The sequence below is a fragment of the Canis aureus genome, chromosome 28 (genome assembly GCF_053574225.1).
Source record: "Canis aureus isolate CA01 chromosome 28, VMU_Caureus_v.1.0, whole genome shotgun sequence".
Taxonomy (NCBI): domain Eukaryota; kingdom Metazoa; phylum Chordata; class Mammalia; order Carnivora; family Canidae; genus Canis; species Canis aureus.
The window spans coordinates 15498348-15517826 of NC_135638.1; the positions used below are offsets into that span (position 1 = coordinate 15498348).

The following is a 19479-nucleotide window of genomic DNA, read 5'->3' on the forward strand; positions in this document are numbered from 1 at the left end:
TTAATTCACTCAACAAATATTTATTAAGTATCCATCTCGAATGTCCCAGTTCTGGTCTGAGGGGTCCCACAAAGTCCCTGCCTTCAGGGAACATATATCCCAAAAGAGGAGAGAGTCAACAAGTGAAGAAAACTATTACAGAAAATAAGTTCTATGGAAAAGAAAAAAACAAAAACAAGATAGATTGACTGATGGAGAGAAGTGGTATTTTAGGTTAGATGATCAAAGAAGACCCCTTTGAAGACATTTGGAAATATTTTATTGGTCGCAAAAATCTCAACATATATTACTGGCAATATGAGTTTCATTGAAGTATTGAAGTGTTTTGTGAAAGATCAAAACAATATCTTAGCTATAGGACCTATAATACTGTCACAGAAATAAATAATGAAAATATCAAATGGTTGACTTTGAAGTAGTGTGTTGATCTTATGTAGTGATGTACAAGCTCTACTTACATATTTTGAAGTGATTTCAGTATATAGAAGACTTGCAAAGATAGTACAGTGTTCCTGTATACCCTTTACCAAATTTCCTCTAAGGCTAACAGCTTACATAACCATGGCACATTTATCCAAATTAAAAAATCAGCATTCTTTGTTGTGGGAGGTGGGTGTGCTGTGCATTGTCCAATGTTTGGCAGCATCCCTGGTATCTACCCACTGTATGCCAGTACCATCACCCCCCAAGTACTGACAATCAAAAATGTCTGTAGACATTGCTAAAGCTTCTCAGGGAAAACACTGGAACCAATGTTCTAGAAGTTTTATAATTTTACATTTTACAGTTTAGGTTCATGACTCAATTTGGGTTATTTTTAATATAAGGTGTGTATCACAGTTCACTTTTTTTCATATAGACATCCAGTTGTTCTAGTGCCATTTGTTAAAAAGACTATAGTTGGCTTTTGAACATGGGGGTTAGGAGTGTGGTCAAAATCTACATATAACTTTTGGTTCCTCAAGAACTTAACTACCAATATAGCCTACTGTTACCCAAAAGCCTTACCAATAACAGTCAATTAACACATATTTTGTATGTTATATGTATTATATCCTGTAATCTAATAAAGTGAGAGAAAATAAAATGTTAAGAAAATCATATGGAAAATACATTTACAGTATTTATTTTAAAAATCCATGTGTAAGTGGACACATGCAATTCAAACCTGTGTTGTTCACAGATCACTGTATTTTGTCACTTGAAGTGTCTTTGTACTTCTGTAAAATTCAGTTTATCATATTTGTCTGAATCTATGGATGCTATATTCTGTTCCAATGATATCTGTCTATCCTTTCTCCAAATACTAGATTGACTTGATTACCATAGCTTTTATAATATCCAGAAAATGGATAGAATAAATTTTCAGAATTTTTTCCATAATTGTTTTGGCTATTGTAGTTCTTTTCCCTTTCCATACACATTTTAGAATCAGACTGTCACAAAAAGCTTGCTGAAATTTTGATTCAGATTGGACTGAATCTGTAGATTAAATTGGGTAGATCTGACATCTTCACTGTATTTATTCTTTGAATTAATAAACACTGCATTATTTATTTAGATCTTTTGAGTTCTTTCATCAGTGTTTTAGTTTTCACTATATATTTTGTTAGATTTATGTATATCTGTGTGTGTGTGCATGCCCACATGCTACTATAATTGGTAAAGTTCGAATTCCTATTGTTCATTGATAGTACATACAAGAGACTTATATTTTTATATATTTTCCTTGTATCCTATGACCTTCTTAAAACTAGTTTTTATCGGCTCTAGTTTTTTTTATATACATATATAGATCCTTGAGATTTTCTACAGTCATGTCATCTGCAAACAGAGGTCATGTCTTCCATGAATGTAGAACTTAAAATCTCATTTTTTTAAATTCTTAATTTATTTTCAGCATAGCCCCACTAAGAGAACTTTTTTTTAAAGATTTTATTTACTTATTCATGAAAGACACAGAGAAATTGAGAGAGAGAGAGAGAGAGAGAGAAAGAGAGGCAGAGACATAGGCAGAGGGAGAAGTAAGCTCCACACAGGAGCCTGATGTGGGACTCAATACCGGGACTCCAGGATCACGCCCTGGGCCAAAGGCAGGCACGCTAAGCCGCTGAACCACCCAGGCATCCCTAGCAGAGATTTTCTGTCAAGCTTTACTTTCTGAGGTTTATATTATGAAAAAACAAAACAAAACAAAACAAAACAGGTATAATGAGTTAGCCTTTTAAAACTATCCAATGCTCCATCTTCACAAATTTTTGGCTGCATATTTCACAGGGGTTTATCTTTTCACAGCCATTGAGAATCTGTTCTAAATTAATACTAAGAGGGATCCCTGGGTGGCGCAGCGGTTTGGCGCCTGCCTTTGGCCCAGGGCACGATCCTGGAGACCCGGGATCGAATCCCACGTCGGGCTCCCAGTGCATGGAGCCTGCTTCTCCCTCTGCCTGTGTCTCTGCCTCTCTCTCTGTGTGTGACTACCATAAAAAATTAATTAATTAATTAATACTAAGAGTTATTGATACATTTCTACATAAAACATTTTCACATAAAACATTTCACATTTCTACATAAAACATTTCAATTCAGGTGCTCTGTGTCAGGAATTTGAACCACAATCTTAAATGAATTTGCCCAAAATGAGTCTGAAAAAAGAGTTGTGAGGTTTACTTAAGCTGGATACTGACAAGCTAAATGAATGGGACGGTAAAAAAAGATACATAGCAGTGAATGAAGAACATAGACAATAGAGAATGGACAGATGAGCTCTGAGAAGAATAAAGCCTGGCAGGTAGACCAATTAATTCTTGGAGCTGCCTCAGCACCTAATAACCTTCCAGTTTTAAACTTACATGCATCTTATGTTAAACACTCTTTCTCAAGGTAACTTAGAAGGATCTCTGTCCCTTATATTTGAAGGTTCTATTCAGATTATTTGACATTGATGAATAAGGAAATAAGAATGAGAAACAGGTTTATGAATATTAGGTACTAAATTTAGAAAGAATTAATCACTTTTACCTAAGTAAGACAAAGTAATTGTCAATAAAATAATAGGGCTTTACCTCTAATGAATGGAAGATTAGGGAACTGGATGGCAGTCTTGAGAAATGAGGATACTTCTCCTTTTGTCGTACTCAGGTGGGGTTGAAAAGTCTTGGTTTGTTTCAGTCTAAATTGCACATAATCAAATATCAATCTATACTGTAGAGTGTGACAGTTTTCTGAGAGCTGAGTGTTAAAAGTAATTTGATCAACACACACACAGACACCTTAGGATGAAATGGGCAACAGCTATTTCCTCTTCTTTTATTCTACATAATTTAGGGGCCAAAGAACATATATATGAATTATATGTTTACGCCAGATCATGTCATTCCCGGATTCCTATCTTAATGAGTAAACCAAAACCATTTTAGCAGCCTCTAGATCATACACAATAATGCTGCTGCGTTACCTGACTTAATTTTCTAATCTCTTCCTTGTTCACAACATTCCAGAGGTACTGGGCTCCCACCTCAGAGCTTTTGCACTTTTTATGCATAAAAAGTGCATAAATACTTCTGCATAAATACTCTTTCCTCTCTTTTCCACCAACATGCTTCAACCATATTGAATATTATTTTTAGCACAAAACACTGAACGTTAGGGTGAATAATCCAATAAATAATGCAATAAACAAAAGAGATAAGCAATAATGCCTCACTCCTCTTTCAGGTCTGTGCTCAAATACCACTTTCTCAATGAAATCAACCCTAAGCTACCCTATTTAAAATTTCAATCTACTTCTACTCTCTCTCCTGTCTCTAACCACCTCTTTCCCAGTTTATTTTTCTCCATAGCACTTGTCACATTCTAATAATAAATAGTTTTACTATCTACTGTATTTTCAATATTCCTCCACTAGAATGTGAAATTCAAAGGGACAGGGATTTTCGACTGCTTCATTCACTGCATGTAGAACAGTGCCTGGCACATCATAAGGATTAAAATATTTGATGAACATGTAAAATACACATATATCCAAAATTATCAATACTACTAAATAATTTATGCCATTTATTGACAATCTGTTAAGTGCCAAACATTATATATTTCTGATAATCCTCAAATTAGCCCTGCCTGATAGGTGTAATTATATTCACAGCATATTCCTTAAAATTCAGTTTGTGATTATATAACAACATAATTGGGATAAAAAAAAGTATCTTGACTCAACACACTGAAGATTCCCTCCTGTAGAATACAATTTTAAGCACTTTTCCCCATTCCCACAGACATTATAAAAGGGAAGTATGAGGTCATGTCAAATTTTATCATTGAAAACTTTTTAACTACAAATAACAAATCCCAGTCCAGTTAGTTTAAGCAAAAAGGTATCTACTAAAAGCTGTTGGAATTCACAGAATCTCTAGGAGAGCCAGATAACCAAGGTTGGTGGCTCTGTAGCCAGAAACAATGGCCAACTTAGAATGCAGACTATTCCAGGGGAGGAAAGTCAGCCAAAGTGATACCACAGGGGACCAGTCACATCTTAACCCTGCCACTCCTCCCTTTGAAGCTCGCTGTCTCTCCAGCAAACTTCACCATCCTCACTAGAAAACAGATACTGCTTCTCTGGCTGCTTCTTCACAATGCTTGTTTCAGAATCCAGGTCTGTTCAGACCTCAGGTGATATGTCTACTCCCTAGCTGCAAGACTAAACTCTGGCTATGATCTTCTTGAGGCAGTAGGATTCAAAACCAAGAACTTACCAAACAGAAGAGAATTTCTAAAAGATGCTAGCTACAAATGTAATAAATGTTCATTATAGACAGTAATAAAATTTAGGTTTAAAATAGATCAAAAGAATTTCTCACTACTAGGTATGACTTGGACAGTTTTTAATTTCTAGCATTGTTCAATGTTTTCTAGTTAAACTATAGTTAAATATTTAAAGCATTGAAATAATGCCCCTCCTCTTCATATAAGTTTTCTGGTAAGGCATCAGTGAGAAATAACCTTTCTACTGATACAAGAGGGATAACTATACCAGTGTTCACTAAGGGAAGACCATGTGAATACAGTGCCTCACCGAGGATAAAGAGCTGGTCTAGCATACATGCTGCCCATTCAAATGGAATTTTGATTTTATTTGTAGTGAGACATATTAAAAAACAAACCTATTCTTTTAAAATTTCAAATTAATAGTTAATAGTATGTTTCCAAAGAGAATCACCCTTGAGGAATTAGAGTTTAAAATTTAAAAATTCCAAATGTTTCCTGTGGGGTTCTTAGAGGAGTTTTCCCCAGGAGTGGCAGTTTGGAAATATTAGCAAAAAATGTTAAAACTTACTGGTTCTAAAACTATTTTTCTTAAGTAAAAGAACTACAAGACACTAAAAAGATAACATTAAATACTTTTTAAAGTTTAAAAGCATAATAGGTAAATATGTGAAAATAGATGTAAATATTTCAGATATATGCATATATATCCCCCTAGCTCAACAATAAAATAGTCTTAAATATTTAGACCAGCTTAGTTTTTATTTTATGTTTATGAACTAAAAACATAAACATTCTCATTGAATACCATGGACTCTTCAAATCATGTACGTAATAAACAACTAGAAAAGGGTGGAGGGACTGTATTATAATGTCCTTTGCATGAAATTTGGGGAAATAATCTCATCAAAATATACCTAGAGTTAACAGATACTTTTAGCAACCAAGGTATTATAAAAACTAGTTTAACTTGATCACAAGGGCTACCATCTATATTTGTGAATGCTAGAGTAACGGAGGATGAGGTAGTGATTTTAAACAAACTACTATCACATGCAAGCGATTCTGAAAACATAACCCTATTTTTTAAAGATTATTATATATTCATTTAAAAATCGACAGTATAAAAATATAAAGGAAACACAACACCAAAAATTCTTCCTAGAAATAAGTACAATATATTGAGGAATATATTTCAAGCCTTTATCTGTGCAGTTCCTTACATAGGCACTATTTTAGACTTGTTGTCTTACTGTTAAAACACCGGAATTTTATTAGATTTTATTTATTAATTTATTAATTGTTATACAATTAAAAATTATTTGAAAGTGCTTTTATTATTAACTTACTAAATGACTCAATTTTTGTGGTTTCAATTGGCCTTTTGTTTTGAGTATGGTCGACACACAATGTTACATTAGTTTTAGGCGTACAACATGGTGACTCAACTTCTCTATCCATTATGCTATGTTCCACCGCAAGTGTAGCTACTGTCTGTCACCGTGCAACACAATACCACTGACTCCATTCCATATGCTGTACCTTTCATTTCTGTGACTTACTTATTCCATAACTAGAGGCCTACATCGCCCACTCCTTACCCATTCTGACCATCCCTCCGGTCCCCTCTCCTCTGGCAACTCAGTTTGTTCTCTGTTTATAGGTTGGGAAAATGGTTTAATTTTTATCACAGCAAATAATAGTACTATTAAACATGGCCTGCACAAATATTTTTCTGTACTTCAGACTTCTTCCTCATGAAATAGTATATATCTTGGAAATAAAAGTACTAGGTTATGAGGCAGGAATATTTTGAAGGCTTTTAAAATAAATTTCATCAATGTTTCAAAAAGTATTAACAAATTTTATTTCAATCATTAGTGGATAAGGGCATTAATCCTAATGCACCATGGCAGTTTTCAGTTCTATTATAATTTAAGATTGTTGATTTGATGAATGAAAATCAGCATTTTATTGTTAAGTACACTCATCACTACTCAGAACTACTGGCAATCTCCAACCTTACTGGTGCAAATACAAAATAGGCATAGAAACAGGGATTTGAGCAGAGAAAAAAGGACAATGAAAGTGGAGAGTTATGTGAGGTAGGATGAACAGTTCTGGAATTAGTCATTTTTACTCAGCATCATTTTTCGTCAGTCCTCAGGACAGTCCCAAGTAGTTCACATTTTACATTCCCATGGACCTCACTGCACACACATCCTTTCCACTGCCACTTGCCTTTTCCCGAGTAATAGCGGGGGAAGTGCACCTCTTGCTCATATTTATACCAGGCTTCCTCCTAAGTACTGGGAAGGAAAAAAGCAGGAAATGATCAGCTCTATAACTGGTGGTGGTAAGAAAGAAGCTTAATCTTCAACATTTCTGCAGTGTTTTGTTGGTCCTTTCTAATAAAATTCTATTAAAATGAATCCTCCCTTTGTCCTAATTGTCTGTTTATATATCGGCTTCTCCAAGTAAGTTATAACAACTTTATAGTAAAGACTTAATCCTATCTTATTTACTGCTTTTGGTCCCTAGCATATCAGAGAATGAAGAACATGTGAATTTTTCTTTACTGTCTAAAGTATAAAGTTTTAAAGTATAAAGTTTTAGGTTTATGCAACTCATATTAGTTGGTCTCATCACTCACTTAGCCTTATTTAAGTAGATGTCACTCTCAATCTTTCCATTTGCAATGACAGAGATACAGCCACACAATATAATGATCAGCAATATATAAGTCAGAGAAAGACAAATACCGTAATATTTCACTCATACTTGGAATTTAAGAAATAGAACAAGCAAAGGGAGAAGAGAGAGAGAGAAACAGAGAAATCAAAATACAGACCCTAATTATAAAGAACTGATGTTTACCAGAGGGGAGGGGTAGGGAGGTGGGAGGATGGGTGAAACAAGTGATGGGGATGAGGAGGGCACTTGTCCTGATGAGCACCGTGTGTTGTATGAAAAGTGTTGAATCACTATACTGCACACCTGAAACTAATATAACATTGTATGTTAACTAACTGGAATTAAAAACTTTTTAAAAAACAAAAAATAAGTAGATGTCACTCTCCTATATTAGATATTGTTAAGTTAGATCAAATGATTGAAAAAATTTATCTTAAAAGATGATGATAACTCTTGTATAACTAAGATGAAACATTAAACTAATAGTACAAGGAGTACCTGGTTATATTTGAGTAATATGTTTGAGATGCACAAATTTGTTAACAAAATATTGTGAGGAGTAAATACTAAACATCTCTATTAATTATTATCACCCTGGTACCCAGAATGAGCTAGACTAGGGTTCTTAAAACTCAACAAATGAATTATTAAAATCACAACAAAATAAGAACTATTTTTTATAAATTTGTGTAATGTCATGATATATATATATGGAGATATATATATATTATATGTATATAATATATATATATTACAGAGAGGCCTTTAAAATAAGAATTGGAAGCTGGTAATATTAAATTATCTAAAAGCACCCTCTAGTGGCGAAAAAGCAATTCACATATAAGACGAGCAAAATTATAAATAAGTATCCTGACAGTAATAATTAACTGAAACATTTCTTTTTTTTTTTTTGACTGAAACATTTCTAAATGAAAAGAAGTGTGGTTATCATTAACTTTGTTTTAACAATTTTCCACTGCTCTATTCAATAACATAGTCAGTTGTAAAAGTTAACCTTAGTACTAAAAATATATCCATCGGGGTTCCCTAGGTGGCTCAGCGGTTTAGCGCCTGCCTTTGGCCCAGGGCGGGATCCTGGAGTCCCGGGATCGAGTCCCGCGTCGGGATCCCGGCATGGAGCCTGCTTCTCCCTCCTCCTGTGTCTCTGCCTCTCTCTCTCTCTCTATGTCTATAATAAATAAATGAGTAAATCTTAAAAAGAAAGAAAGAAAGAAAGAAAGAAAGAAAGATAACTACTTATCAACCCCCTTTAAAAAAAATAAAAAATAAAAATAAATAAAAATATATCCATCATAGAAAATACATATACCTGCAATGCAAAAAAAGACTCAAGACTTCTGCTGACTCTCTGTTGCTGTGTACCTCTTCTATTATTTTTAATTCCCTGAGTACAAATCAAACATGTCTAATTTGATATTTCTACTAGCGACAACTGTTTAAAATTTTAAATATGATAGTTTAAATCACTAAGTATTGATCATAAACCAATAGTTTTTGCCATTAAACTACATATTATTAGAAATATCCACAATGTTTCATGTTTTCAACTGTTATATTTTACTGGCCAAAGAAAATTTTTCTTAGAAATCTTGAAATGAAATATATTTGTAATTTTTAGATGTCATAAAACACTTCAATAAAATAATTGCAATTTCTTTAAAATCTGATGGCACAAAAAAAATGCCAATGAAAAGCACTATCTCATTTTTAAAAATCTGTATTTTGGCTTTGAACATTTTTTTCTTATTTCAGTGTGCTCTTATCTTTCTACCTATGTCTGGCTAAAAGCTAAGACATCAATAAAGACCACCTGAATTTTTTTTGCTTCATGTCTTTATTGAATAGGTTCAAAAATGAAGACAGTATTTGTAATAAAAAAAAAAAAGAGTGAACAAGAGACAACAGCAACCATAATAATCTTACTTCTCAAGCTAGTGACTTTCAGAATAATATATAAGCAATTTTTACATTTTTAATTTAAGCTTAACAATCATTTCTTTATTCTACCACACTGGCAAATACTTGTAAAAATAAATAAAAATAAATGATGCATAGATCTAGGAAAATTTCTTATAAACTGAACTATTGCACAACAAATCAATGTGAGAATAATATATGTAGGTAACAAAAACGCATTTAAAAACACTGTCACAACATATTTCATAATTCCTAAGTGTACTTCACCTATTTACTGTTTATAATAATCTCTGGGTTCTAGAATTGGATGATTTTTTACCAACTCATTTTCCATGTAGTACATTATAACATTTACTGGCTACTGCAAAATTCTGTGAAAAACAAACATGTGCCATTTTGTTTAAGTTCATTTATCTATCCCTTCTTTGGGCTAAATTACCTGGTCTTAAAAAAAAAAAAAAAAAAAAAAAAAAAAAAAAAAAACTTGGAAAAAGAAAAATAGTGCTCAGTTCCAGGGAAAACAAAGTTTAAAGTTCTTCATATGATTTGTTAACAGAACAAAATAACATATATTATTGAAATGAAAATCTAATATGTACACTATTCTCCTAAATTAATTACAGCTTATTGTAGTTAATGGACTTTTTAGGTCAATATGACTGAATAAAGACAACCAGATTTAAAATTAATGAAAAGTCAGGAAAAAAACTATAAGGTAAATAAAACAACAATTCCCATTACTTCAAAGTTCATATCCCCTGCCTGAATGGAAAACAACAACAACAACAAAAAAAACACTAAAAACAAAACCAAAAAACAAACAAAAAACCTAAGGAATACAATTATAAAGTATAAGCATAAATAAATTTCAGAGAAAATTAAAAGCCACAAATTTCTGCATTAACCCTTATATTTGCTCACAGTCATAAAAGAGAAGCTAGAAATGACCTATAAAAGATTTGCTTGTATCTTTATAAGATCAAAGCTCTTTTCTTTCTACTCCACAGAAACCACTAAGGAGTTACTGAACATGGCTGCACAGACAATCAAAGTATCTACTACTAAATACTGTCACATTGATAGTGATAATGATTAAAAGCTGTAGGTTAGCCAAAGTCAAAGTACAATTAAATTTTTGTGAATGTTTAGTTACATAAGTCAGCTGTGCATTAAAGCAGTGCATTTTCAGTGTTTTTTTTACTGTGATGTGAAGGTGTTTTAGTATTAAACACTAAAAATAAAATATAAGAAAGAAAAATTAGTCTCTTAAACAGCTCATCACTACATCTAACTATACTTCAGGGAAATTAAAATTAAAAAATTAAAATACTTCTTACCTGCATGCCTTGTAGTAATGATTAATTATCCAAATTATTTATTAGGGTGAGGTGGTTTGTTTTAAAATCCATCAAAATAATTTCTTCTAATTTTAGACACAGAAATAAACATGTAGAATTTTTTAAGGAATTTCATGCCTCTTAAATATTATGCCTCTTATTTTCAAACTTTGCAAAAAGTAAATTAAAATGCCTCAGACATAAGTTTATAAAAAAGGAAAAAGTGAAATATGGAGACACAATTAGAATATACATTCAACTAACACACTGAGGTAAAAAAATCAGTTATAACTGGAATAAGATATATTTATATTTTTTAATCTTGTGTCTCTGAAAAGGAAATTACATAATTACATTTTAAAGAATGAGTAAAGATCTCTAAATTATAAAATTAATGATATATCAATTAAAAAACAACATAGTATAGGGGTTTTATTCTCTTTTCAATTATTTATAAAATTAATTGTTGAAGAGCTCTTCAGGAAAATGACCTCACATAACTAATTGTAACTGAATGTACTGTTTCCAAAATTCCAAGCATCCCACCCTATAATACTATATGAAAATAAGCACCGATAATATAAATGTTTGTTCTGATTTTTTGCTCAAATTTTTTGATCATCCTAAAGCTTGAAGGGCTGAGCACTAGCATTTGATTTTGTGAAGGTATGCTTAATGTGCTTTAACAACAACAGAAAAGTAATACCTAAGTTAATGATTCCACTTGAAATTATTTTCTGACAGATGAGTGAATATTTCCTTGAGTGGCACAGTTTGGGCTATCAGGTATTAATTATATACAGTATATGTACACATATATATATATACACATACACATTACACAGCCAAAGAATTATGCTCCAAAAATTGCCGAAAAAAGTATTTTGAATAATTTTAGCATAAAATCATTAAAGGAAGTGCTCTAGCTGTGCAAGCAGCAACAGTCATAAAATTCCAGACTTAGCTTTTTCTTTTGGACTCTGTTCACAGAATCATTCTTCGAATGCCACATTCACAGCAATACTTTGCCCATTCTACAGGGTATTTAGTCCCACACTCATGGCAGAATTTTGGTAAGTGTCCTGTTGAATTTCCTTCCGTGCCTTTAATGTTTCCGCCATTAAGTGAAGATATATAGTCTCCATCTGGCCTGAAGGAGTACAGGAAGAAAAGTGGAAACACAAAGTTCTTGTCAATAGTTTTCATACCCTTAGAAAACAGGACATAATATTAAGTATACATAAAAGCTTGCTTAATCTCAATTTTAAGATTTTTCTAGTTCAGATTAAAAAAATCCCTTTTAGTTAATAATTAAATTCTAAATGTTTTCTTTGGCATTGTATTTGTCCCGATTATGAGAATTTTTCATGAGTAAATGCCACCACACTTTCCATCTGCTCAATGTACTAGGCATATACCACAACGGGCATAGAATGGAAATTTATAACAATGTTCCTTCTGCAAAACCATCTCTAAAGAGAAAACTGGAACCTCACCCTCAGGAAAGATGGAGGTCTTTCCTCCAAATATACACTGCAATAATTATGTACATATATTAAAATATATACTATAAAACTATATATACATAATTTTTCTTAATGTGTCCTATTTTCACTGTATCCATGGAGTCATTTCACTCTAAGTCACATCACTATCCTCAGGTTGAGTCTTATTAGGTCCTTTGCTCTAATTTAGTTATACTTACAACACACTCAAATTCTCTTGTCCTTCAATGCTGTACTACAACCCACATGGCTCTAGACACTCTCACTGCCACCCTAAACTGTGTCCTCCGCTTTGCTTTGTTTTCCACCTGACATGCAGTATATGTCATTTCTGTTACGTCTTGTCTTCTCCATAAGACTGTGAGCTCCCTGAGTGTGAGATTTTTATGTTTTGTTACTCCTCTACATCTGGGATCAAGAAAGTACTTAACATAAACTTAACTCTCAGTAAATATGTTTTTAATGAATAAGCGAATGAATGACCAATATATGAAGAAGATTAAGCAAAATATTTGATCCTTTTAAAACGATAAACTCTTAAGATTTATCAACAAAAAAATAAACAATATTCAGAATAAAGGAGGGATATAATATAGATATAGCAGATAGAAAATTATAAGAACAATTCTATGCTACTAATTAGAAACCTAAATAAAATTAAAAACATCCTAGAAAGATATCTTATGAAAACTGATTTCAAACAAAATATATTAAACAGTCATAATTATTAAAGCAAGTGAATCAGTAATTGACATACTACTACTCTTCCTTATCATGTGGGCACATGCAGGCGTGCATACACACATACACACAGTGGACTCATGACAGTTTTACATGGTAAGTTCTATTAAACTTTTCCAGCAGAGGGAGGTGAAAAACAACATTCTGTAATTTCTTTTCAAAGGTCTGTAAAACCCTGATATTCAGGCCATTAAGAGAATATAAAATTAGAATCAATTTTGCCTATTAACTTGGAAATATATGTAAATATTTCTGAGCATTTTAGCAAACACAATCTACAAACATATGCAATTCAAAATGCTTTAGATTTATTCCAGAAAATAAGACTGATTTAACATTAGGAAGTCTATTAATATAATTTTTCACATAAACAGATTAAAGGATCTAAAAATATTGTTTTTATAATATGGTAGTCAATAAGATTCACCACTTATTTTTGATTTTAAAAAAGACACTTAGAAAATCAGGAATAGAAAGGAATGTCATTGACAAAATGTATTTAACAGAATCCTGTATCAGCCTTCATATTTATTTTTTTGGTAAAGATTTTATTTATTTGTTCATGAGAGACACAGAAAGAGAGGCAGAGACATAGGCAGAGGGAGAAGCAGGCTCCTCACAGGGAGCTTGATGTGGGATTCAATTCCAGGACACTGGGATCATGACCTGAGCCGACAGCAGACCCTCAACCACTGAGCCACACTGGCGTCCCAAAGATTTCACTTATTTATTCACGAGAGACACAGAAAGAAAGAGAGAGGTAGAGACACAGGCAGAGGGAGAAGCAGGCTTCCTGCAAGGAGCCTGATGTGGTACTTGATCCTGGATCCTGGGATCACACCCTGAGCTGAAGGCAGACGCTCAACCACTGAGCCACCCAGGCGTCCCTAAGCCTTCATATTTAATGCTGACATTTAAGGAGCATTTTCTTTAAAAGCAGAAATGCCAGAAGAATGCCAGCTATAATCATTTCTATTTTAATATATAATATAGCATAAGGAGAACTCTATCTCCGTTTCTGTGGACACATCTGACATTGGTATAACTTCCTAGCTTTCTTTAATGAAAACCTTTAAAAAGGTGGAATGCCAGCTGTGTTCCCAGGCAACAGTGCTTATATGCAACCCACTGAAATTAGACATCCCCGAGGACAACCTGAAAGCTATGATTATGGGGCTGTTACAAGAGAAACTGGTTCCCTTTGGGGACACAGAATTTCCAATTAAATTGATCATATACCCATCTATTAAGATCTTGTTCTCTCACACCTAAGCTGTCACTTGGACAGCCAAAGAAAATCAGCTCCAGGACTGGGGCAAGGGCTCCCAAGAAAAACACCTGACATTGCCTTCTGTCATTCCCTCTTTCCTGTAAATAACCCCAAATGTCATATATTAGCGTAGGATCACCTCTACCTGAGCCTAAGACAAGCTCTTGATGGACATTTCAAGAGTCCTGACTTAGAGGAAGCGGCATGAGGAGAGGGGAAGGGAAAGTTGAGTCTCTAAAGCCCCACTTAGTGCAAGTGCAAGAAATCACTTTCTCTCTCCCACAATGACATTAAAACCCAAGTCTTTAAGTAAGGAAGATTGATGAAAACCTCAAATATAAGTGTGGCATCATCAGGGCTACTTTACCAATGTGACCTCTAGTTTCTTTTATTGACTTACCTGTGGAAGTTTCCCTATCTTTTCTAAGAGCTAAGCTATACATTCAAAAGGATATTTGTTCCATTTTGTGAGCATTTCTAGGTCTTTTGGGTGGAAGGGTCATCCAGAAAATGTAGTCTATCACATTTCCAGAAAAAGAAATCTGTGAGATTCTTCATCTGTTATGTCTCTAATTATTCCATCTGGGTAGGGTAGTAAGTCAAGTGAACAAGGTTCAGAGGCTTTCTTTTTTTTTTTTTTTTTTTGGTTCAGGGGCTTTCTATTACACATCAACCATTTAAAAAGAAAGAAAGAAAGGAAAACAAAAAAATTCAAACACATTTTTAATGTGATTTTTGCACCTGCCTATTGTCTCTTCTTTTGTCTACCTCTTTAGAATGAGATGATCTTTTTATTCAAGTGTATGTATTTATTAAGTTTTCCATTTTATAAGAGACTGTAAATCCTACATTCAGAATGGGTTCAAAACCCGTAACTCCACACATATACAACAACATACTACAACCAGCTTCAGGACTCCAAGAACATTAAGCTCTCTTCTTTAATATTTACAATGTATCAAAACCTCAAGTGAGGGCGCCTGAGTGGCTCAGTTGGCTTAGGTCATGATCCCAGGAGTCCTGGGATCAAGCCTCATGTTGTCAGGCTCCCTGCTCAGCAGGAAGTCTGTTTCTTTCTCTCCCTTAGCCTCTCTTTCCAGCTTGTGTTCTCACTCTCTCTAAATAAATAAATAAATTTTTAAAATCTTAAAAAAAAATCTCAAGTGAAACAGTCTAGTTGCAAAGGTAGCAATTCACTTAATTCCTTTATGGTTCTCATCCCTTGTTATGTATAGGTATCACTGTTAAAACTTTAAAAATCCAAACCAAAGAAATCAAAACCTCTGGGAGGAACGTGGGCATGTTCATTTTTAGAAAGTTCCACAGGTGCTTCTTTCTGAAGAGTAATCTCCAAGATTGACAGATAGTATCTTAGATACTTGAAAATCTATCCCTGGATTTCTGTATATGCTATATATGCTATATACATATGTATATGTATATGCTATATATTTATAACAAAAGCAGACAACATATATACTTATATTTAATACATATATATCACAACAATTTTCTATGAATTGTAGGATATCATGTAATAGGCCTGCATTGAGGGCATCTTAAGAAAGCATCTTATGAAATTCATTGTCATATTTATAGTAGATATTTTAATTAAGAAGTTATCCATTGGATGGGGATGGTAAATTAGAGGAAAGTGGTCAAAAGGGACAAACTTCCAGTTAGGAGATAAATAGGTAGGAGGGATGTGATGTATACAACCTGATGACTACAGCTAACACTGCTGTATGATAGATAGAGAAGTTGTTAGTATGAGAAGATGGATGTTAATCAAACTTGCTATGGTAATCATTTCACAATATATATAAATCAAACCATCCTGCTGTATGCCTTAAACTTAAACAGTGATGTATGAAATTATTTTTGAATAAAACTGGAGGAAAAAAGTTATTAAATTATCCAGTGACTCTTCAAACTCTCATTCTTAGTAGATGACATAATACTCTGTGGAAAACCCAAAAGACTCCACTCCAAAATTGCTGAACTCATAAGGAGTTCAGCAAAGTGGTAGGATATAAAATCAATGCACAGAAATCAGTTGTATTTCTATATGCTAACAATGAGACAGGAGAAAGAGAAATGATGGAATCAATCCCATTTACAATTGCACCAAAATCTACGAATAAACATAATCAGAGAGGCAAAGGATCTGTACTCGGAAAACTATAGAACACTCATGAAACAAAGGGAACAAAACACAAGAAATGGGAAAATGTTCCATGCTTATGGATTGAAAGGACAAATATTGTTAAAATAATCTATGCCACCTAGAGCAATCTATCCATTCAATGCAATCTCTATCAAAATATCACTGACTTTCTTCATAGAGTTGGAACAAATAATCCTAAGATTTGTATGGAACCAGAAAAGGCCCCAAACAGCCAGACGAATATTGAAAAAGAAAACCAAAGCTGAGGACATCACAATTCCGGACTTCAAGCTGATGATTACAAAGCTGTAATCATCAAGACAGTATAGTTCTGGCACAAAAAGAGACACATAGATCAATGGAACAAAATAAAGAACCCAGAAATGGACCCTGAACTTCACGGTCAACTAATCTTAGACAAGGCAGGAAAGAACATTCAATGGAAAAAAGTCTCTTCAATAAATAGTGTTGGGAAAATTGGACAGCCACATGCAGAAGAATGAAACTGAACCATTATCTCACACCATACACAAAAATAGATTCAAGATGGATTTAAGATCTAAATGTGAGACAGGAATCTATCAAAATTCTAGAGCAGAAGAGAGGCAGCCACATCTGTGACATAGGCGATAGGAACTTCTTGCAAGACACATTTCCAAAGGCAAGGTAAAGAAAGGCAAAAATGAACTATTGGGACTTCATCAAGATGAAAAGCTTTTGGGGATTCCAGGGTGGCTCAGCAGTTTAGTGCCGTCTTCATGCCGAGGGCATGATCCTGGAGTCCCAGGATCGGGTCCCACGTCAGGCTCCCTGCATGGAGCCTGCTTCTCCCCCTGCCTATGTCTCTGCCTCTCTCTCTCTGTCTCTCATGAATAAATGAATAAAATCTTAAAAAAAAAAAAATAAAAAGCTTTTGCACAGAAAAGGAAACAGTCTACAAAACCAAAAGACAATCGAAAGGGAGAATATATCTGCAAATGTCTTATCAGATAAAGGGTTAGTATCCAAAATCTACAGAGAACTTACCAAGCTCAACACCCAAAGAATCTAGTCAAGAAATGGGGAGAAGACATGAACAGACATTTCTCCAAAGACATATAAATGGCCAACAGACACATGAAAAAATGCTCCACATCAGTCAGCATCAGGGAAATACAAAGCAAAACCACAATGAGTTACCACCTCATACCAGTCAGAACAAGTCAGGAAACCGACAGATGTTGGCGCAGATGGAGAGAAAGGGTGGAACCCTCTCACACTGTTGGTGAGAATGCAAGCAGGTATAGTCACTCTGGGAAACAGTATCGAGGTCCCTTAAAAAGTTAAAAATAGAGCTACCCTATGACCCAACAATTGTACTACTTGGTATTTACTCCAAAGATACAAATGTAGTGATCCAAAGGGGCACCTGTACCCCAATGTTTATAGCAGCAATATCCACAATAGCTAAACTATGTCAAGAGCTCAGAGGTCCATTGACAGACGAATGAATAAAGATGTGGTATCTTCTTTTATATATACATGTATATATAAAATGGAATATTATTGATCCACTAAAAAAATAAATCTTGCTATTTGCAATGAAGTGGATGAAACTAGAGGGTATTAAGCTAAGCAAAATAGCAAAATAAGTCCAGCAGAGAAAGACAATTATCATATGATCTCACTCATGTGGAATTTAAGAAGCAAAACAGAGGATTATAGGGGAAGGGAGGGAAAAATAAAACAAGATGAAATGAGAGAGAGAGAGACAAACCATAAGAGACCTTAATCATAGGAAACAAACAGGGTTGCTGGAGGGGAGAGGGTAGGTGCATGAGGTAACTGATTGATGGACATTAAGGAGGAGATGTGATGTAATGAGCACTAGGTATTATATAAGACTGATGAGTCTCTGAACTCTACCTCTGAAACTAGTTATTATGGTACATGTTAATTAATTAAAAGTAAATTAAAGGAAATTAAAAAAATAATAATAGGGGCCCCTGGGTGGCTCAGTCAGTTTAGTATCTGCCTTCAGCTCAGGTCATGATCCCAGGGTCCCTGGGTTGGGTCCCTCCCCAACTCTTTGCTCAGTGGGGAGCCTGCTTCTCCCTCTCCTTCTGCCTACAACTCTGCCTATTTGTGCGTGCTTTCTCTGTCAAATAAATAAATAAAATCTTTAAAAAATAATAATAATAAATTATTCAGTAGCTCTATGAGAATTCATAGGCAGATTTTTGAGGTCACAGGACTAATTGTACTGCACATAAAAATGATTTTTTTTTAATACAACATGAATCATGTAACTAACTATTCCTCTCTTCTGTACTTTGGCTGCTACAAAGTTTGGATTCAATTTATGGCCAAAGGCTAGTCTATATACAGGGACTCATGACACATATTTTGTGGACTAATTTCTTTCCTTTTCTTACCTTCTCTTTTAATTCTCATTTTTCCTTTTCCTACTCTTTCATTTTTATAAAATATTGTATCTCACTGTATGTCATGGATCTCTGTATATTGCCTTAAAACTTTCTGGAATAAGTTGGGATATATACATATATGCACATGTATATATAAAAATTATATATATACACACATGTGCATGTATATGTATATTTATAAAATATCTATAATTGGAAGGATTTCATTATATGCTTAAAAACAGAGTGAATGTCAAGTTGAACAAACATTTTGACAGATAAAAAAGGGATGTACATGGATAATCACAGCCTCAGCAAGGGAATTTAAATGTATTAAAATGCGGCTGAAAATTATAATACCAGTGGTTTAAAAGGTCTACTACTCAATTTGTAGAAGTAAAAATAATCATGATGTACTTAAAATTAAGATATAAAATACAAATAAATCCAGTGAAACTGAACAAACTATCCTCGAGCCTTTACAATAATAATAACTACAAGGTTTAGAAAAAATATTATTTATGCCCAAACTATTTCTTTAATGTAAAGCCAAAATAAATCATATAGCAAAGGAAAAATTAGATTTTCTATTAATAGCCTGATATATATTTTTGTATATGCTCCTTAGAAAACTAAATATATTTTTATTTTAGTTATT

The 19479-nt window shown here is 33.6% G+C and overlaps 1 protein-coding gene across 9 annotated transcripts in view; it reads right to left on the reverse strand.

Annotated features, from left to right (window-relative positions):
- ZC2HC1A (zinc finger C2HC-type containing 1A) overlaps positions 1-19479 on the reverse strand; it is a 190034-nt gene that overhangs the window by 133008 nt on the left and 37547 nt on the right. For 7 of the 9 annotated variants that reach the window (XR_013367109.1, XR_013367107.1, XR_013367106.1 and 4 more), the window contains exons 9-12: positions 10734-11883; positions 8474-8863; positions 7006-7073; positions 3066-3172 (exon numbers count right to left, since the gene is read on the reverse strand). Coding sequence is in view for 2 of the 9 variants with exons in the window: in XM_077876486.1 (XP_077732612.1) it covers positions 11718-11883 (166 nt within the window). In the remaining 7 variants the exon portion in view is untranslated. Of the gene's footprint in view, positions 1-3065; positions 3173-6607; positions 7074-8473; positions 8864-9294; positions 11884-19479 lie in introns of those variants that run through there. The other 2 variants (XM_077876487.1, XM_077876486.1) reach the window with 2 other exon arrangements.